Source organism: Melampsora larici-populina (genome assembly GCF_000204055.1).
Source record: "Melampsora larici-populina 98AG31 unplaced genomic scaffold MELLAscaffold_70, whole genome shotgun sequence".
Taxonomy (NCBI): domain Eukaryota; kingdom Fungi; phylum Basidiomycota; class Pucciniomycetes; order Pucciniales; family Melampsoraceae; genus Melampsora; species Melampsora laricis-populina.
The window spans coordinates 24,035-45,595 of NW_006768834.1; the positions used below are offsets into that span (position 1 = coordinate 24,035).

Below are 21,561 nucleotides of genomic sequence, written 5' to 3' on the forward strand. Positions count from 1 at the left end.
TCAACAACAGTCCAAAATGATCGTTGTTGACCTTTTTGGACAAGTGTTTGGTAACAGTATATTGAAAATCCTACCAAACGGGCCCTTATATCTAATTTCATGCTTGTAGTATTTCATATATATTCTAGTCTTCTCCAGAGCCTGTTGTTGTTTGAGTCTTGATTCTGTTTTATTCTTCTGTGAAACACTGTCCTTGGCGTACCACTCTATCTTATCTCCTTATTCATCATACACATAGAGTGCTGACTTCCACGTACAGCTGTTTTGTGTATCATCAGATTGTGGAGCATATATGATGGTACCCAAGGTGAAAGAACAAGATACTGAGTTGTGGATGGAACAGGACAAAAACCAAGGAGGTGAAAGAGTAAGAGAGTGGTCATCACAGCTTGATCATCATTACCAGGAATCCCCCAGGCCCAGTGTTGAAATTGTCACAAACTACTGATTGTACTCGGGAAACTGAATCTGCTGGTTTACCAGCATAGTGATACCCAACAAAAGTTTGGAAGCTAGGTTTGTTGCCAGCAAGGTAGTGACCTTTTTCAAAGAAATGATCCAACCTGTTCACCAAGGTCTCGTTTCCTCCATGAAGTTTGATCAAATATGCTGTATTGTTTGGTGCATAGAAGGAATATTCCCAAATACTGCTCTATAGATACAAATTGTTCCGACTGGTAAATCAGGATCATATAGACACATAATCATGATTAAAAATCACAAACCTCGTAAAATCCAACTTCATTAGATTCATGGAGCAAACACGCACGGTTTTTTCAGTATCTTCAGGTGAGCAAGCTTTGGGGTCAGTATAAGCATATGATCTGTTTGCAAAACACTTCTGAAAGAATCCTGAATCCAAAAAAAATCAATCATCAGAAGTCATTCCACAATAGAGAGAAAGTGGGTTAATCCAACCTTTGAAACCATCACTGGTGACTGTAGGATCCCATATATTTTGATACCATAATGACTGATTCTCATGTTTATGAGCATCTTTGAGGTGATTGAGAAGCTGGGCAACCTGACTGATTCCAAAATTTCTGAAAGCGTACTGATAGGAAACTGAGATCAGCTCTAGCACGAGGTTAAAGGGTTATTGATTTTGAGAAGAGCTTACCTCCAAGTTTCTACTACCTTCACAAGTCTGGCGACCAGTACTAAAGGCGTCCAAGACTGTGTAAGGTATATATTTGTATTGTCTGTCACAGATATTGTGTATAAGCCAGATTGATTTCAAGGAACACTGAAGATAACAATGGACAGTAGCACAACTTATAAACACATATTTCTTGACCCTCAACATCACAGCTGTGTCATCCCAACAAACACAAGTTCAATTTCAAGATTGCCCAATTGATTCTGAAGAGATTTACTTACATTGCCAGGGTTTGTTCTGCATCACTCACAAGTGCAGTGTACATCTCTTGAAGGTCCACCCCAAGACTGGCAGCTTGCCAAGAGTACTTCAAGGCAAAGTCTGCAAGAATATTGGTACCATCACTACCTCCTTGAGTCCAACCAGGAAGGATCTATTGAATACCCATATGAAACAGTAAAAATTATGTTCTTAGTGCTGGGTTCGCTCCCTTGAGCAAAGGGTAGTGCAAAAAGATGCTCATGTTTGATTGGCATTCAGGAATGACTCTGATAGATGGGAAAGATCAGGTAAACCCATAGATTATTATACATATCAATGGATTCAAGATATAAAGGACTTACCCATTCTTCCACGATCCATCACTGCAAGTTTCTGCTATCTGGGCATTTTCTACTGGCAAGTGAAGATTCATCCACAGGTAGACAGTTTGAGTGGTGTCCCTGAGGTGTATAGAAATGTCAAGGGTCAATACTTTGGAAGGTACCCTGATATGAGTCTTGTTTGCCTCACCATGAGCAATAGAGTGAGTCAAAATATGGCAATGTTGTATTGGCAAATACACCTGCAGACACCAGATTCAATGAATTATGACTCTTTCTTGCACCTAAAGCTGCAATTTCTGAGGACCAAATGTGATCACATACCCTGAGTTTCACCTGTTGCGTTATTTGGAGTCATGAAAGAGCAATACATGCTTGAATATCTGAAGAATGTCATGAGTATAGGCGCACTGGCAATCAGCATGGCATGCAATTGACCTCAAGGAAAGATCATGACATTACATCATTACAGCAATATCCTCTTTGGTGTCTTTGAGTGGAATATTGAGGTGGCCTAAAGGCTTGCTCCATTGTTTGACACTTTCTGCTCAAACATCTTCGAATGTTTTCTGATCCCCAATCTCCTCTTCACACCAACAAGCCTGATATGCTGACACAAACAAGACTCCAACTTGGGTGGTGATTGAATTTACACCAGGTGGGTATGAAAAGAGTGCGCCCAACTTGTAATCACCCTGAACATAAGTAACAGGGATATCCAGAGTGGTTTGAACAATTCCCTTTGAGTTCATTCCAAATCTGAAGAAATACAGTGTTTAGTGAATCCCACAAGCAGACAATGAAGGTGGAAATGACTGACTTGTCCGCTTGCCAAATACCCCATCCACTCAAACACCATGTAAATATCCGTGTGGCACGTCGACGTGCACACACGGAGAGTTTTGAAATAAAACTCCAAGTCTTTTGGTCGAATTTAGACTGAGATTGTTGTTGAGCACCCTTTGTGCTTTGTGATTTGTTCAAAGGATTTGCAGAATCCTTTGTTGTCAGCAGGGGTCAACTGACTTTCAACCTCCCAGGTGATAAGGGGAAGATGTGCTTGTTGTGGCACCTCTTTGATGGGTTGTTACAGGGTCTAAGGAAAGTCTTTCGTGTGTGCACGTCGACGTGCTACAAGGATATTTACATGGTGAAAGGTTGTTTGCCGCCTTGAGTCAAATCATAGCAGGCAAAAGCTTTATACCGGCCAGAACCTGGTGCAAAGCTATCAAGAAATGAATCTGAGTAAGAATACATGTGGAAGACCTTATTTCATTGGAATTCACGCACCAGGCCACCCATCTTCCACCCAGGGTGATACAACCTTTTTTCGGATCAATTTGCATTTTACCCCCTGTTGTGTGTAATGTAAAGGGATAGGTCAGACCAAAGGTTTCTGTAGGGCGTCAAATTGATCTTAATCTTTTGACGCATCAGCAAATGAAAACAGAAGGTCATTGGAGAGGTCCAACACAAAATAAGCTTTCTGGTTACCGGCAGGTTCAGAAGTGAAGCATTCCAATCCAGCACGTCAGGTAGATGTGGCTTCAAGCTTGACCTTTGGTGAGTCAAGTGTTATAGCAAAGTACCCAGGATATGCCTCTGTTACCAAGACAGATTTTGATGGGTGCAGAGTAAGACCAAGTGAGATGATAATTACCACAGATTAATCAGCTCTTGGCCACATTTTCAAGTCTTGGTATGAGTGTTCTGACCATCTGAACCATTCACACACAATCTCAACCTGTCCTTGTACTTTGTGACCCAAGTGTTGAATCCATGTGGACATTGGGTGGGTAATAGCTGAAAGTTTCCATACGAGCTGAATTTACCATAAGCTCATCAGTCACCATGACCAACATGAGTATGCAAGTGTTTTGGTTGTGACTCACCCTAATGAACTTCTGGTTCCAGAATTGTGCAAAGGACTCAGACCATAGATCCTAGCTGTTGAATGAGCCAGATAGCCTAGATAACCAGAAAGGTGGTCAGATGTGCATTAAATGTAGTAGTCTACGGCAGTGAATTCAAGACCCGCCTGCAGGGGCATAACCCTCACAATCCACATTGATCTTGACTGTGCCAAATGGGACTGATGGTGAGACAAAAACCCAACATTCAGTCTTTGCTCAGACACATTTTTCAATTTGACCTTACTCACTAGAAGCACCCAGTGACACATCACCAAGGTTGTTGGTCCAGATGAATGGGTTCTGAGCCAGATATAAATGGTGCATGTGTGTCAGGACATATTGCTGTAAGCCAAGTCTACCTCAAATTGCATCTTGGCATTGCCGTAGGATGTACCACCCAAGTTGTTATATCTGAGTAGGATTGTGTCTTGTTGATACTCTTGTTGTGGTTTTGGTCATCATTGGATCTTGCAAGTATCTCGTGAAAGCAAGGCTGGATCAATGATTTTTCTTGAAGGAAGAATGAAGCTGCTAGGCAAATGCAAGCAAATGTGAGAAGCGCACAAGCCGGGTTTTTTTGCGTTATTTTTGTTTCAAGACGGTAGTTGAATGATCAGATACAAATCTTGAAGAGACAAACAGTGAATGCAAGTATTGAAGAAAAGACAGGAAGACTACAAAAAATATGACAACTTTGAGTGTGGGATCACAATGCAAACACTGTGCTGTGTAAATAAAACTGAATTGAGGGTGTGAATCCAAACAAATTTCAATCTCTGCACAAAAAATGGACATATCCCCCACCAGTGGATTCCCAGGGCCCAAATGCTCCTGGATGATCAAAGGAGGAAGGCTTGGCAAACACCGAAGATGCTTGCAGCAGCTCGCAGCTCAAGATGATGATCCAAATCATAAGAGCATCAGCACCGGGCCTTGTAAAATAGGGCCTGATTTGTTGTTGAGATACTAGCAGTGTATCTCTTTGACTTGAGTTTCAGACATCGAGAAAGGTCTTCCAATTATCTGTGAAAGTTCCCTTTTCCATTACTCCAACATTTCAATTTAAAACACATCACAAACAAATCAACACACCTGGAAGCAAATCTTATTGATCATTGGTGCATTTAATCTTAAATAATGCACATAGAAAATCAAATGATATCCACCTCTTGTCCTAATTCTTTCCAATGCATATAGCTAGTCTCTCTTGAAAGCTTTCTTTCCCTTTCTCTCTGTTCCTCATCCGTTACTTTACGGAGGAAAAGAGAGTAAGTCACTTTCATTATTTCTTTCTGTATGTTCATGATACTGATCACCATATATGATTATGTTTTGTTTTCCTTTATCTAATTCACCTATATGTGTGTTATCATCAGAAAAAATAACTAAAAGTGTTTGTACTGAACACTTTTATTTTTCTTAATCTGACCTTGCAAACCTTATAGGTCAGATTATACTTGAATTTTCTATCATTTTCATTCTTTCTTATCTAACATCGCTTTATCATGTTGTTATTGTTTCTCTTTTGATCTCTTAGGTTAGTTGGCAAGTTTTATTGTGACTGAGGTGATAATGGCTCACCTCTTGATATTTGTCACAAGTTTATCAGGTGAAATAATATGCATTATTTTACAGAGGAAAAGAGAAGCATATAACTAAAAGTATTTGTACTGCACAATTTTCTTTTTCTTAATCTGAACTTGCAAACCTTATAGGTTAGTTGGCAAGTTTTATTGTGACCGAGTTGATAGAGGCTCACCTCTAGATATTTGTCACGAGTTTATCAGGTACACTTCTACAACAATCTTCTCTTTTCATTTGTTTGCTGTATGACACAGAGTTAACAGCCAAGAACATGTATGCATATTTTCCCAGAACATTGTAAAGTTTTGGCAAAACTGAGGCTTTGCAAAAGCTGGAAAGTCCAAATGATACATTGCTCAAGCAGGCTTGATATGTGATATGTGATTATGTCATATCAATTGCTGATCTAAACACAATTGAGATGTGTTGGGCGAGGTTGTTGTCTTTTTTGATGGTAGGAATTTGTACATCCAATATTGGTGGGTTAAGTGCAGTCCTTTGGTCCCTTGGGGCAAATTTAGGATTATACAATGCAGTCCATGATTACATGTTCAAGGTATATTTTACGTGTTGTTTAAACCATACAGGCTGTTTGCAAGGTCCAGTGCCTCACTTTTATTCTCATGGGTTTGTAAAATGGCCTGGATTTAAATCTTTACAAGGCCTGGTGCTGATGCTCTAAGAGACCTGTTCATAGTTGGCATGGAATGTTAACACAGTGGAATATGTGAAACGGCAAATGTCACACTCGCAAACAGATCAAGCAAGCTAACCACTCTCAAAAGAAGTGCATTGAAAAGCATACAACAAACTCCCCCAATGGTTTTGGTTGTGCTACTCTCGGACATTGTCCACATTTTTATTCCTTCTCTCATTTGTGGTTGCGTTTTCTAACACAGTACTTCCAAAAAAGATTGTTTGATATCTTCAAAAAAGTAGTATCTACTCAAAATTACTAAATTTGTTATTAGTGTTATCATTTTGATTCATTTTCATTTTTAATGGTAGTAGTTCAGCAATTTTTATTTTCCCGCCCATCACCCTTCTTGTCAGACAAAGGGTTGAAGTTTCATGTGGAGCATTATGCCAGCGTTAAAGCAGCTGTATTTCTCTTCTCACAGGAGAGCAGGGAGTGTCACAGTGGGACAGCTCAGCACCAAGTTAGGCTACCCACAGTGCTCTCCTACTCTGCAGCCCAGTCCAATATGATCTCATGCAATTCCAGGCCACAGGCCTCTATGGGTAGCACAGCGGACCATTTGCCAAAATTAGCAGTGACTGATTCCTCAAAATTCATGAGGTGGAAATTGGAACAAACACCAAATTTGAAATGATGACCCGCATTGCACCCCTCTGAGTTGAATTTGACTGTGCACCGGTGGAGCACCCCTGCAGTGGGCTGTGCACCAATGATGTATCACACTCAGTCAGCCCAAGTATATTGTATGCCGAGCACACATTCCTGTGATATCTGACTTGCTTACTCCGCCCCAGACAAAAGGTGAGCATCGGAAGAGTTGTGATTCCCAATTCCCGCCTGCCACCTGGAAGGACCACAGTTTGTAAATTTCCTGTGCAGTCAACACAGCATGCCTCATCTGGTCACAAGCATCCATTTACCAATTCCCAAAAAGAACACAAGATATTCCAAACTTAACAAAGTCCCCCGTTTCTCTGAGGCTGTACAGGCCAGCTCAAACGAGGGACTTACACGCAAAGTCCCAAATTTGGCGTGAGATCTGTCGGGGAATTTCGACAAAATCTATCATTGTCACTGCACAAAAATCTCACTAATCATCTCCTCTCGAGATCCTTATCAAAAATATGCGCAGGGGCGCTGCGCATCTTTTGCCCTGCTCCATTTTTCCTTAACTTAAATGGCTCAAAAGATGCTTTGCAAAAAGGAATTCGGGCCAAAACCGGGGCCCATCAGGGCCTCGCGACGACTGCGGCAACCAAAACTTGAAAATTAGGTGCGAAACCCGTATTTGCGCGACAATACCTCCAATTGGTTACGCGCAAACACAGTGCCCGTGGAGAAGGCCCCCGACGTCGGGGGCCCAAAGCTGTTGCGCAAAAGTATCAAAAAAACTGTGAAATTTCTGTCCAGGCCAAATTGGAACGCTGAGCCCGCCCAGTTTGCCCCATACCCAGCAGCCAGACTCGGGTGTTGACCTCAGGAGCACTGAGCCATCATTCAACTTCACCAACAGTGATGAGCTGGGCTGAGCGGTCCTGCCCTTTGTATGAACCCATGGGGCATCTGTCAAAACATATGCTCAAGGCCATTACCGGGCAAAGATTCCCCGCAATTCCCGTTTTAGATTGGGGTTGGAGCTTCGGGATCCAGATCCTGAAGAGAGTATGTCCGGTCTCGATGCCATCCTTACATCGTCCACAAGGAAATCAAGCTATCTTATTCCTCAGAGAGTCTCAGGTCTTGTTTACAGCTTGTGATCACAAAAACAACCACAAACAGTTATATCAAATCACAAATCAAGACTATCATTACTAGTAAAGGGTAGAATCGATGTCAGAACTATCAGATCATAATTAACATCATCAACGACATCTGTTCATCATTATTCTTAGGTGGTCCTCATGGATTTGGTTATGAACCACTTTTACTCAAACATGAGCGTGATGCGGTAGCAAGTCTCTTGCAGTTCCTCGAGTGTCATCATTAAACCTTCATCAGCCCCAACAGCACTATTCGACCGTTGACTTTCAACTCTCATCTTTCACCATCAATCTACCCTTTGTTTAGATCAAACTGGTACCAATTTCTTCACTGGAGAACCGCTCAAGTCACTCAACTCTATCCTTCTCCGATAATGTTGACTTACAACGACCAGCTGCTTTGGCCTTTTCCGAGATTACTGAAAAAGATGTTAGAGAAGTAGGAAGGGATACTTTAGAACCTATCATGTTCTTATTACAATCTCATGATACAGAAGTTCAACGTGCTGCTAGCGCTTCTTGGTAACTTGGCTGTCAACAGTTTGTTGCATTTCCAATCCTCTCTAGTCAATCATCATGGTCATGCGCTAATTAGAATTCATCTGATCATCATGACTTCTGTTCTCTTTATCACTTGAACAGCTGAAAACAAGTTGTTGATTGTTAAGTTGGGTGGACTTGAAATGTGACGAGCAACAACAAAAGACAACCGAATTCAAGGAAAACACAATGAAGAACGAAAAACAAAAGAACAAAAGCCGACCTAAGCGAAGGTCAGCTTTACTTCTTTTCTATCAAACTTGGGAAATAAATTCAAACAACTAACTAACAATACCAAAACATTTTATCTGTTGATCAAACAGACATATACTACCTCCACCAAGTTTTTCCTCTAAACCAAGTTAATATCTCGATTACCATTCTCCTTTGAATTGATTTTCTTGAATCAAAGAACTAACCATTTGCCAAAAAAGGATGCTAAACCTCCTCCGATAGATGAACCTGCATTACATCAAGGAAGGAAAAGAATAAAAGAACATGTAGAAGGTGATTGGCCTACTCACATATACCTTTCAAGTTAGTTGTGTTCATCTTTGTCTTATGATAAAAGAATTCAAAGAGAAACTGATTTTGAATGAATTGGTTATTAAAAAAGAAAGAGATTAAATCAATTCTATTGAAAATCATAAGATACTTGTCAAGAGAGTTCTTCAAAATGGCATAACTTGATAACCAGTCAAAGTAAGCAAAAAACCCCAATCTGTCTTGATGATGATTTGTAGCTCTTAGGCTCATTTTTTGTTGACTCTAGATGATCGATTACATTTATCACTTTCACGCCCATTAGCTCTCAAATCTCCTCAACTAAAGACTTTTAGAATAGCTTTAACACATGCTATAAACCAAATGAATTCCATTTTGTTCCATTCTCTCGATTTTGTTATCTTACAAATGACAATCAAAGTAGATCTTTTTAGCTTCAGAAGTGGGAAGTGGACATTCTTCTGTACGTCTTTTTTGACTCTGATTCAATCTTTCAAACAAAAACTGATCAAGATTTTTTTATTTTTGAAAAGCTGACAAATTTGGTCGAAAAAGTCAATGAAATTTTGAAAGAATTTGGGTTAGAAGAATACTATGAGAATCCAATCTTTCATTCATCGATTCCATGTGATTTAATAAATTCTGAAAACTCTACATCAGAAGAAAATGTAATAAAAGAAATTGAAAAGAAATCAAACCAAAACAAAGAATTAAATAAGATTAGATCATTTGAAGTTTCAATCAAGAATGTAGAGTCAACTATTGAAAAAGTATATGGTCATTACCTTCAAAAGATTCATAAACCATTTCAACCTTTATTTATTCTTGGGATTTTTACTTTCTTATCAATACCATTCACATACAATTTGGGAACTCTAGCTTCAGGATTGATAAAGGAAAAAATTGTAATTGTAGAAGTTCTCCAAAGCTAATGAGAAGGATTTGCCTTCAAAGTCATCTGTAAATAAGATCTCCAGGAATACATTGTAAGGTGCACATCTACACTCAACCCCTTTGGCTCTCAAGTCATACATATACCAATATATCATAAATGTAGTGAAGCATTAAAAAATGACCATGAGTTCACAACAGCCCAATCAATTTTGTCATGTTCTCAAGGGCAGCAGCCTGTATACTCTCCTTACCCATACAGCAGTAAAGTCTTCCGGTGCAAACTGATTTGCAGATCCACTCGAATGAAAAGTTGAATCCATTCTTTGATCCTTCACTCAATAAAGAGGCACAATGTTGATTGATTTAAGATTAAATCAAGAGATTTGAATGATGCATTACATTTCATATTGTAGAAGAAGTACTACTACTAATATTAGATTGAGCATCAAGTGAATCAAGTACAGGTCCCAGTACATGCCAGCAGGTTTACTTAATATGTCCCTCATCCTATCAGAATTGAAAATTTCTAAAGCAGGTAAAAGATCAAGTGTAGCTTTAACTTCAACCTTTGAAAATTTAGCCCTCAATTGTTTGATTCGATTTTTCACCATTTTAATTTCTGGTTTCGAAATCTTGGGTTTCTTGGATACTCCTAATGCTGATGGTCTACGTTCAGTTGAGATTTCTAATTCGTTTTGGGTTTGATGTTAATCTAATTTGATTCCTACTACTTTAGATTTTTCTATCATCCATTCAAGTTCTTCTTCAATATGTTGATTAACCTTTTCATTTAACTTTGTTTCCCATTCTTTTGTTTTATAACGTCTTGTATGACGTCCTGCGGAAAATTCCCAATCTGGTACTAATAATCCCGGTACTATTGGGATGTTTTTGGTCGGATTTTGAAAATAATCTGGGAATCGGTTTCTTAGTTCTGGTGAACTTGATAGCCAAAGATGGTAATCCTCATATTCTTCTGGATCTACTGTAGATTTCCAAGTATCTAGAGGTGGTGCGAATAGGTCTTTGCGATCTGAAAAAAAAAGCAAGGACAGAGGCAATCACGTCAGCCAATTTATTTCTAAGCGCACATAGGCCTTGGGTATGATAGGAAATCCAATGATCATGGGCTGATGATAGATCATGAGAATTAAGTGCTTACTTTCTCTCGGTTGGACGTGTGAGACCTCGATAACCCGTTGATCTGCGAGCATAGGATAAGGTATGAAGTTTAGCAATCTACGAAGAAAGCTCACTCTTCAAGGTGTCAAATCAACTTACCAACGATCTCTCCATCCCTTCTACGCAGTTCCTTAGCCCATTCAGCTTCCATAAGTGTTTGATAACGCTCACGAGCCTCGATTCGTTTCTCAGAATCTTGAAGTCCTATCATCCATTTATGTTCGACAGGCCAAGGAATGATTTTCTCCGATTCTCTTAATGGTTCAAGTTGTTGTATTGAATGTGGTGTACCAATTCTTGTCCAATGAATCTCTTTCCTTCAACCATTTCTTACAGACTCATGTTGAACTTCTTGTAAGTTTTCATAGTAAATCCTGTTACAATTAATAAATCAAATCAGAAACTTGGAACTTTGACCAGAGTGTGATTTTGGAGAAAATAAAAATTGATGGATGCTTAACTCGTCTGAACCTGGACTCATCAGTCTGACTGTACTATACTCGAATTCGATTGGAACACTTCTCACATATTCAGGTAATTCAGGATGAGCTTTTTCAGACTTATCGGTCTAAACAAAATCATACAAATCCCAATCAGTAAATCAATCATAAAAAACATAAACCTCTCAAAAATACATCAAAAGTGACGAATTCCAAACTAACCCAGAACTCAGGTTCCAGTAAAACAATCCGATTAGTAGTTCTATCCACCTGATAAACCGTACCAATCTTACCTCTAAACTCTTTTGTACAATCATCACTCGATCACCAGCTGTAAGATTTCAAAACTTAATTCGATCTGAAAGATGTACAATAAAATAATTTGTGTCAATCTCCGTGTAGTCCAAATACCCTGCTGTACTTCTATAGAAGCATAAGGCCATAGATAAGTCAGATTTGACATTTTGGAAGAAATTCTGAAAGTTGAAGAATATGACTCCACTGAAAATTTGATGATCACATGATCGGAGTGACCAGGCTTTTGACTTCGACGAGTTTCCCAACCTCCATCCATATTCTCGGGACCCCGACCAGGTAGGATGAGGTTTGAACCTACACCATAATGATGATTAGAGGTTGAAACAACTTGAGCTACGAGTAAGGCGCTGGCTAAGTCAAAACGAGACACCGGATTATCAGGGAAAATCGGGATGGGATGACCATAGACGCGAAATCGGGCAAGACCACCTGAAATGAAACACTGGTGAGATGGAGAGAAGGTCACAGTAGGAAATGAGCAAATGATTACGAACCATCAGGAATCATGTGTAACTTCAGATATTGGTAAGTCTCGGCGGTTTGCTCGATTTTGAACAGGTGACGTGATGAAGGACCTAGAGGCACGGCTGGCAACAATTCTTGCCACTGCTTTTTCCAAACCACATCAATCAAACAGTAATGAGAAGCTGATTGGTTCATCTCATTGGGAACGTACCTGGGAATGATCAGCACATGGAGCTATTGTGGAGGTTGAATCGGATTGAGCGCTGATGGGAAGTCCAAAGACAGAACAAGCTGAAGCTTTGTTGCCACTGAAGTGGGTGGTGTTGAGATCAAAGCCTTCGATAGTGGCGGAAGAGACGCCGAGGCGAATGATGACCCTATAGATGAAGTTTGTCGAAAGCCATGATAAGTTGAGCTGATCAGGATCTGACTCGAAGTGAGATCGGGTTTATGACTGACCAATCATATGTAGGATTGTGACGACGAGATTCCCATCCCTGAAAGAAGATTCAGAATACCAGATTGTCAAGATTCATAAGGGAAATCAACAAAAGGTGGAGCAAGTTTCAAGGATACTTTATGGAGAGCTTCCAAGTGTTCAGTGAGGAACACTGAGCGCTCAGTCGTTAATACTGAGTGTTCAGGGCCGCTTGTCTCCTAGTCTGCCTGAGGCTTGACTCAGACGGATGAAGTTCAGCGTAAGGAATGTTCTTCCAATCTTTCCCCTTTGTGGATAATTGTACGCTTCTGGGCCACAAAAATCACACAAATGTGACAAAATTGCCAAGATCTTTGGGCCCCCGAAGTCGGGGGCCTTCTCCACAGGCACTGTGAAACTGTTGTTTGCTCAACAGGGATCGTCGCTGGCGCACCACAAGACAAGTGCTCAATTCCGAGCGTCACCTTGCATCCAACCTCTCTCGCCCATACCTTTTCTATCATGCTCCGCAGGAGCCATTCCGCGAGGGGTGCAACCTTGCTGGCTCAGCACAAGCAAAAATCTCTCACCACACGGCCGAAAAAACAACCACAATTCATCAATGCTAGCGAAGAATCTCAGCGCGTAGAAGTTGGCAACATGTTTCAGCCAAGGCACGGATACCCAGCTCGACCAGAGCAGATCCAGTCTGTTGTCGATCTACTCAACGACCGCACCTCGTTCTTATTAGCCGGAACTGGCTTTGGCAAAAGCCGGGTGCCCGAAATGTACTATCACGCTCACGAAACAACTTCGGCGCCCATTATCCTCTGTATTAACCCCTTGGATGCCCTCGGAGACGATCAGGTCAGCAGTTCACTGTTTCACTCGGCAATCAGACTTGATCTGACTAGGGTTGCCTTTGCAGGTCAGCGAGAAAGAGGCAGTAGATCTGCGGGCAATCAATTTGACTGGCGAAAACTGCACGCAGGACGCGTGTGATTCCATTTTGCTCGGCGATTTCGTCTTCGTCTATGTGGTAATGTGTTCATCCTTGGGTATACAGATGATATCATGTGTATAGGCTAACATCAAAGTGCTTCTTTGTCTGGTCGGTGGCCAGAGTCCAGAGGTGGCGTTGACGAACAAAATATTTGACCGATTGTGGCGAGAACCACGGTTTTAGGCCAGGTTGATCCTCACGGTAGTCGATGAAGCTCACATGATCTACACTTGGGGACTGGTGGAGAGTGGTCAAGCGAAGCGTCTAGCCAGCCACGTTCGCGTACAGGATGCAGGTGTATTCCGACCTTCTTACGGCGATCTTGCGCGGCGATTTCTCTCGACAGTCAAAGTTCCATTGCTGTTGATGTCCGCAACATGCACACCCCAGGCCATCCTAGCTATTCAGGCCAACCTCAAATTAGATCCTCAGGATGTATTTGTGACCAGAGCTGAGCTGGTTCGTCCAGAGATCCGGCTCATACGCAGGACTTTCAAACGACCCCACAAAGCCTCACTCCGTGGAATCTTCCCACATGAAGATCAAGTGCCTACCAGCTCTATTCCCCCGACACTATTGTATAGTGGCACTCAGAATGCAACTTTAGAATACTTGCAAATTCTCAACACCAGCCGAGGACAGCCAAACGAAACCGGGAATCCCTTCTCCAACTTTGCTCGCCGATACCACGCCTCCACCGGGCCCGAAGCCAAGCTCGATGCTGTGGCTGCGTATGTGACAGGCACCCTGGCGGTACTTTGCTGCACGCTGGCCCTCGGCCTGGGTCAAAATTGGAGTCGGGTTCGAAGAGTAGTTGTTGTGGGTCGACAAGACCCTTGCAACTTCGTACAGATGACTGGACGCTGTGGACGAGATGGGCGCCGAGGTCTAGGTATCATTTTGGTGGAGCATAAGCGTACGAAAGGGAAGAGCAGGATTTCCGATTTCAAAACCCCGACGATCATGACGGACGATGATCGTATGGACGCGTTTGCAATAACGCCTGTGTGCTTACGAGTGGCCCTGGCCGTGGATCTGAAGTGAGCTAAGTTTTTCACCTCGGCGTCCTGCATTTCATCATGCTGAAGTGTCTTGAAAGGCTCGGGTTCATACCTCTGGACATAGATCACTGCTCCGTCAAGGAGGAGGCAAAGCGTCAGCTGGAAGCAAATATGAGCCCGTGCGACTGTTCAAACTGCAAACCTGAGGAGGCAGAGGCTCTCTGGCTCGCCCAATCAGCGCTCACGACGGACAACTTCGATGGGGCGCTAGCAATGTGCGAATCGCAACTCTTCGACCTCGCCAATAGCCTACCTGAAAGGCCTCCACCTCCGGCCCCCCAAACACGTTCACTGGCCATGCGTTGCAAGGCCGACGACCCCATCCGAAGTTCTCCCTTGCACAAATCACTAGTCAACATGTTCGAATCGTCTTTTGAAAGGTTTTTCAACACAATTTTCACAGGGCCTTCGGACCTGGGCCCTGCAGATTATTTTAGCCGGGAGTTAGCGTGGGGTTTGGCAAAGAATGTGGATGAATTGTCGAGTCCAAAAGGTTTTGCAGCTGTTTTGACCAGTGAAATGATCCCCGGTCAATACCAATGCCATTTGGAAGCTTTCAATGAGTGGAAAGACGCCTATGATACTGCTGACATCATCGCTGTCGCTCGTTATTCTCGGCTGGCCACTCTTAAACCCGCCGCCAAGATCGAACCGCCACAATCTGTCGAAGGAGCTGTCATCTCACACGCTCGGGAACTGGCAGACAAGGAACAATCACGATTTGAGCGAGATCAAGCCAAGTTGCAGGACGCCGAAGACAAACAGGCTGAACGGTATCGAATTGCCAAAGAGAAGGAGGAGACCAAAAAGGCCAAAGCCGTCGCTAAAGCAGAAAAGGCACGAATCGCGAAAGATAATAAAGAAGCCAAAAAGGCTGCAGCCTTAGCTAAAGCGGCCGAAAAGGCCCGGATTGCCAAAGAGAAGGGTCAGCTGCCCAAACCCAAACCCCGGCCGCCTGCTAAAACACGTGCTCGCAAGGTGGTTCCTCCTGCCGGAACTGCCACAACTGAGCACCTCTCCGGCATTTCGAAGCCCGGAGGCCTCAAAGACGTGGTCCAAGAACCTCATCAGAAAGGAAGCCTGACTCAGCAGGTAAGACTAGCTCATTGCCCGATGTTACGACCCACGTCCAAACAATATGTTGACCCTTAGTGTTATTCAGGAGTTCACCGCTCATGATGTGTCACATGAGTCCGCTGTGCGAGCGTTTACAGACCTGGTCGGCGGCTCGTCCAAAAGAGCCGCGTCTGATGACCTGTTGGTCACCACGGATCCCAAGCGTAGGCTGCCCTTGCAGGTAAGAGGTCTTACAGAATTTCACTGTAATTCCATGACTCTAAATACGATTAAATATTCACAAGGCTTGTGTGATCTTATTACATTGTCAGTCCTCGCCCTGGGCCTCAGGGTTTTCCCACGAAGACAACACATCAGACGCGCCCCACCGAAATCGAGACGATCGACCAGCCGCTTTATCGGCATTAATCAATCCAACCATATGCTCATGTCCCTCGCGCCAAACGTTAACGGTCATTGGGGGGGGCCGCGCGGTAGATTTATTGCCTAAATGTTCCTGAGCATAGCTGAGAAACGCCTTCATCGAGGCGTCAGTGATTGTGTTTGGGTTGGGCTGGTAGACCATCTTGTGACCGGATAGGGATCTGAGTAGCTGCATGAGCATTCGTAGCTGTGGACAAAACGATTTCTGTGTCAGATAGGAGATTGTGGTGCAATACTATGTTGAAGACACATACCAATGGAATGTTGTTCGAAAAGCGATACGTGAGGCGTTCAATGTCCGTCCCATGTCCCTGTGAGTTGATGAGAGCACAGATAAGCCTTCTCTCACTTGTGATTCAATGTACACTTCGAAAGATTGTGAACTCACGGTGTTGTTGTACATATGTTTGAGCCAAAAAATATGTATTTCCAGGTACTCATCAATAGCGAGCCAATGGTTATCTCCTCGGCCTGAAGGAATAAGCAGCGAGTGCTTGATGGCATGTGCAAGGCTCTTAGGTAAGTCAACTTCTAAAAGCATGACTATCCTTGGTATATGCCGTGCATAATGCGAAAGCCCTGTTAATCCTTGGGCCATTACGGCCCAACGCTTCCACATGGCCATAAGTCTACCAATGTCACCAGCGCGAGTGGACTCGTGGGCCTCGACCACGGTTGCAAAATCTCTCAAACGCAATATTAAATTATACCGAGTATGATCCCCATTCGCAGCGGCCGCTTTCAGGGAGGTTTGGTCAAAATACTGCTTCCAGACCTTATCAAATATTCGTAGAATATCTGCCTCTTCGGTCCAGTTGACGTGTTCTTCAGCCTCGATCACCTGTCTAGTGGGCCAGCAAAGTAAGTGATGTGTTACATTCCTACAGCGCGAGTAAATTTGTTACTTACTTGAGAATAAACACCAGGGTTGCTTTATGAACGATTTGCAAAGATCGCATGATGCTGTTGAAATCTTGCGATTGCGGTGGCTTCTTGTACTCACCACCTAAGGCATGAGCTGATCGCCACACCCCGGAATCATGTCCATTCCCAGAATCACCCCAATGAAGACCCCATATGGCCTTCGCAAAATTCCAATTGGTATGCGCACCACCAAAGATAGACAGGACCCAATCAATGCCCTCAAGTGCTTTCACCGGTGGATAGCGCTTAACTCGCAAGCTTTCAAGTAGCTGGTTCGAGCCAACGTCTCCCGCCGCGATTAACACCCTCTTGGCATACTCGTCTTTGTCGACACCGGTTTGGCCCATTACTGCGTCTAGAACTCGTGAAACCCCATCGGCAGACGAGTCAGGCGCATCCATCATACGGAGAAAGTGTATGTTCGGCTTGTGCAATGCAATTTGGTCTATAGGTGGTGGTCGACATGACAGCTTTGGTAGCTTGTTGGCCTCGGGGACTCCAGGTAGGTGACTCGAGAATTCCAATAGTGCTTGGGCGAGTTGTGATTTGATAACTAAGACCCAGTGTTCCATGTCTGAAGGGGACGGCGCAAACAAACCAACTTCCACTGGCTTGCGGTCCGCAGAGTCCATGGCGTCCAAAAATGTGGCGATGCTAGCCGCCTCGTCCGCGCATTTCGCCTGGAGACAGCTGCGAATGACGTGATAAAACCCCCAGGTGCCGTGGAATAGGCGCGACGATGTGTCAATTCGAGTATTGTGGATCCTAAGATGTATGTCAATATTATCAAAGCATAATAAAGGCATGATCTTATGATTCACTTTGAAAAGATCAATCATTCTTTCTTCTTGCAGTATGCGAAGGTGGTCCGTAGCTTGCAAAACACTCGTACGTGAGGTGGTCAATCCGAGAGTGTGTAGCCATTCGTTGACTCGACACGAGACTCCACTCGCCAGAGTCATCAAACCATTCGCAAGGGGTATGGCGTTAGCGCGACGATTGCAAGCTACAGCGATCATCGAACATATCATTGTTGGGAGCTTACATTCGAAGTGGAGGGTGGAAGTGTCAGTAAGTAAAACCATCCGGTTTTTGAAAATCTTCCATGGCTCACTGTTTCGATTTTATGCCCGGCCAGGCTTGCCGCATTTGGTTTCACGAAAACCAGGTTCTCGAGGGACAAGACGGTGTCCTCATCCAACGCCCCTTCGATCCCGCTCTCCCCGGAATTGGGGTTGTCACCAGGTGGAGTGCTAGCCTGGGACTGCAAGGGGTGCGCCGCCTCGACATGTTCATCCTCTTTGTCGTCGGTCGGCTTCTTGTTCTTCATGCTAAGGGAGAGCTTGCTTCGTATTAGGGAATGAAGGAAGGGCATCCCAGTCTGGATTTGTTTGGCACGATGCTCCGCTGCACCTTCACCGAAGTAGTCAGGTGTGATGCGGTTCGAACTCGTGAAAGCTCCTGCGGGAAAATAACCCCTCATGACTTCCTGCTGATTCACAATTGCAGAGGCCTGAGGAAAACAAACCGCGGAGGTCAGGTTGGTTACATCGCGTCAGATCATATTCTTTGAAGAAAGAAGTTCCGGCTGACCTCTTCCAAGATTATTTTCTCCCAGCCTTCTTCGCCTACATCGCTGGTCCTAGTCAGATTGCCAAGATTCTTGACAATTGACCGGGTGGTCTTGATTCCCAAGCCAATCTTCATGAAACGTTGGCGGGAATTCAATTCTTCGTGAGTCGAAGAGAAAAAGGTCACCATAAATTCTTTTGGGCTGAAGCCAATCTTGTTGATATAGTCACAAACGTCTATTGTACAAGCAACTGTCTTGGGAATATGCACGCTGGGTGTTATAGGTGTTTGAGCAGAGCCATTAGGAGGTTTAGGAGTGGGAGTCGGCATTTTATGAGATGCTGGTTCTTTTTGAAATGGAATATGAACACGATGTAATAATACACGGAAGCCAAGACGGGCCCAATTCATACAACGATGGACAAACCGTGAAGCGATCAAGAGTGTACAGCTGTTCAACCTCGAACTTGACCAAAGTGCTCATGAACGGGAATCTAACGTAGCGCATGAGGCCCCCGCGCATGTTTGAGTTTCAAGCTAATAAACCAATCCCAGGCGTTTTTGGGATTGTATTGTCACGCCTGGGATTGATTTGTTAGCTTGAGTGTCATCCTAACAATTCAATCCCAGGATATCTTGGTATTGATTTGAGGATTGAGTGTCATCCTAACCAATCAAACCCATTATAACATGGGTCAGATCGGGTGGATGAAACTCAAACGACGCGCCTGGTGGAAACCCCAGGCGCGTTTAACCCCAACATGCAATAAGGGGAAAGACAAGAAGGCATCTGCAACTTTGACATCGATCAAATAGAAGGTCTTTCGTCCCCGGTGCTTTGTTCCCCCATCCAAGCAGCCAGCTATGTCAGAACATTACCCATCTGATGCCCCTCCATTCGACGCACATCAATCGGATGATGTGCAATCAGTGCCTGATATCTCTGAACGGCATGGATTTGATTCACCTACCTCTGAGGGACAACGAACCAAAACCGATGGATATGAATCACCTACCTCTGAAGGACCACGTTCAGTTTCTCTTCGCGGCGAATTAATGGAAACAGAACCATCGGACCCTCCGGATTCTGATGACTCTTTTGTCATACCTCTCAGCGAGATTGATCGAGGTGAGCGAGTCTCTTGCATCATTGATGCTATCCTAGATCAAGACATGACTGTACGACAGTTTATTGGCGAGGTTAGACCCACACCCTATACGCTCATCAACCCAACCTGCACTCCAAATCAAAGGCAGATTGTCATTAGGAGCATCGACGCCATCAACTACATGCGCAGTCAAAACTTGAACGTTGAAGAGTTCATCCACGCTATACTTGATCGTACCAACGAGGATCTCTGGCCACATCAGGCTTCCTTTCGTGGCACTGGCATATACTCTTGTGCGGTCATTCAAGGCATATTTATTGGCCTGCGCAACCAAATCTGCGGCGCCGGAAATGAACAGGGAATATGGTGTGAGCTGATCCAATGGGAGGTAAGCCAAGCTTCTATCTCTTACATTCCACGTCCTCGTTCTGCAATGTAGCATCTCACAAAATGTTTGACTTACCATCTTTCCTTTAATGTTTTGACAGGCTAATGACTTGCGGATCATTGTGGCGGAGAATCCCTCTCCATGGTGAAGCAACTCGGTGACTTGCATTAGGTGAGATACTTTCTCACCTTCCCTCATGATGATGGCTCATCTTCTTCATAATAGTTTCTCACACTGATACTGACCATTATGAAGCAGTGCGAAGGACCTTTGCGACACAAAAAATGCATTGTCTCTAGGTCCCTTGAGGACCTCAAACTGCTGTTTGTGCTTAAGAATTTATGGGAGGACGAAACCTTTTGCACCTCGCAGCATTTGAGAGTCGCGAGGCCCTGATGGGCCCCGGTTTTGGCCCGAATTCCTTTTTGCAAAGCATCTTTTGAGCCATTTAAGTTAAGGAAAAATGGAGCAGGGCAAAAGATGCGCAGCGCCCCTGCGCATATTTTTGATAAGGATCTCGAGAGGAGATGATTAGTGAGATTTTTGTGCAGTGACAATGATAGATTTTGTCGAAATTCCCCGACAGATCTCACGCCAAATTTGGGACTTTGCGTGTAAGTCCCTCGTTTGAGCTGGCCTGTACAGCCTCAGAGAAACGGGGGACTTTGTTAAGTTTGAAGATATTCAGTCATTGGTCTTGTTGAGAGGTTGTGTCAAATCAAGGCTCTCTCCAAGGACTTCTATTGTGCACAATACAGGTGAGGGTTGTAAGAAACCTTTGATCCTTTTCAGAAAATCTGCCGACATCGTTGCAAAGCTGGTCAGCTGCGCTAAGGTTATTGATTCCCATATATCAGGATAGGTTGCGGACACCTTTTTGGCAGGGTCCTTCAATAGCATTATTTTAGAATACAATGTTTGCAATCATATGATATGATATGATGTTGATGAGCTGCAATGACAAGATTAGAACAATAGGGGTCCTCAAGTTCAGAAGATTTGAACACAGTCCAAGTGTAAATTGAACAGCTATCTGAGCAAGCATACCTGTTCAATATCTGAGCAAGGACGCACGTGTGTTCTGTTTGTTTTGTGCATGGGGCATGTTTGTTTTGTGCATGGAACACATCCTCAGACACCAACATGAAAACAAAAATCACAAGTCTGGAGACTGAGCAGGACTTGGATAATGGGTTGAGACAAGGCAGTTTCCTCCATCTCTCCATCTGTGAGACGAAATCACAATTTGTCCGTTTCAATAGGCAATTTCCATTTTCATCCTCACCATGAGCACAGCCCATCTGCCCTTGAAAGACAGAGTCAAATCTTTGTGTCAGCACTATTCACCTAATCACTGTTTTTTTGGTGGTGATAATTGATAATGAGAACAACGAGAAAACAGAAAAGAGAGACAAGATAAAGATTGGATGTGAGCATACAGGCAGAGTTTATAAAGGCTACCACATATCCAATGTTTGTTGATATCATGGCTTAAGGAAAATTTTCTTGTCTTGGGCCTTCTGTTTGTTTCAGCGTAGACCTCTGATTGTTACCTGTCCACAGAGGCTCCGAGCCACTGGTCGAA

At 43.5% G+C, this 21,561-nt stretch overlaps 5 protein-coding genes across 5 annotated transcripts; 3 read left to right on the plus strand and 2 right to left on the minus strand.

The window, feature by feature from the left end:
• Positions 1 to 382: 382 nt before the first annotated feature.
• Positions 383 to 3,938, minus strand: MELLADRAFT_112721 (family 92 glycoside hydrolase; the record flags this gene model as incomplete). Its single annotated transcript, XM_007417282.1, has 13 exons — positions 383 to 652; positions 770 to 852; positions 919 to 1,054; positions 1,121 to 1,202; positions 1,381 to 1,532; position 1,647; positions 1,723 to 1,821; positions 1,892 to 2,000; positions 2,026 to 2,084; positions 2,317 to 2,460; positions 3,446 to 3,523; positions 3,594 to 3,669; positions 3,863 to 3,938. 13 exons carry the CDS (start codon positions 3,936 to 3,938, stop codon positions 383 to 385), a joined length of 1,365 nt encoding a protein of 454 aa, XP_007417344.1.
• Positions 3,939 to 12,941: 9,003 nt separating this feature from the next.
• Positions 12,942 to 13,503, plus strand: MELLADRAFT_112722 (uncharacterized protein; the record flags this gene model as incomplete). Its single annotated transcript, XM_007417267.1, has 2 exons — positions 12,942 to 13,286; positions 13,348 to 13,503. The coding sequence occupies 2 exons, from the start codon at positions 12,942 to 12,944 to the stop codon at positions 13,501 to 13,503; spliced, it is 501 nt and encodes a 166-aa protein (XP_007417329.1).
• A 1,091-nt stretch (positions 13,504 to 14,594) lies between these two features.
• Positions 14,595 to 15,784, plus strand: MELLADRAFT_112723 (uncharacterized protein; the record flags this gene model as incomplete). Its single annotated transcript, XM_007417268.1, has 2 exons — positions 14,595 to 15,575; positions 15,698 to 15,784. The coding sequence occupies 2 exons, from the start codon at positions 14,595 to 14,597 to the stop codon at positions 15,782 to 15,784; spliced, it is 1,068 nt and encodes a 355-aa protein (XP_007417330.1).
• An 83-nt stretch (positions 15,785 to 15,867) lies between these two features.
• On the minus strand, positions 15,868 to 18,809 carry MELLADRAFT_68596 (uncharacterized protein; the record flags this gene model as incomplete). Its single annotated transcript, XM_007417233.1, has 6 exons — positions 15,868 to 16,188; positions 16,238 to 16,294; positions 16,759 to 16,828; positions 16,893 to 17,587; positions 18,022 to 18,420; positions 18,501 to 18,809. The coding sequence occupies 6 exons, from the start codon at positions 18,807 to 18,809 to the stop codon at positions 15,868 to 15,870; spliced, it is 1,851 nt and encodes a 616-aa protein (XP_007417295.1).
• Positions 18,810 to 19,343: 534 nt separating this feature from the next.
• On the plus strand, positions 19,344 to 20,124 carry MELLADRAFT_68597 (uncharacterized protein; the record flags this gene model as incomplete). Its single annotated transcript, XM_007417234.1, has 2 exons — positions 19,344 to 19,976; positions 20,077 to 20,124. The coding sequence occupies 2 exons, from the start codon at positions 19,344 to 19,346 to the stop codon at positions 20,122 to 20,124; spliced, it is 681 nt and encodes a 226-aa protein (XP_007417296.1).
• Between the last annotated feature and the right edge of the window lie 1,437 nt (positions 20,125 to 21,561).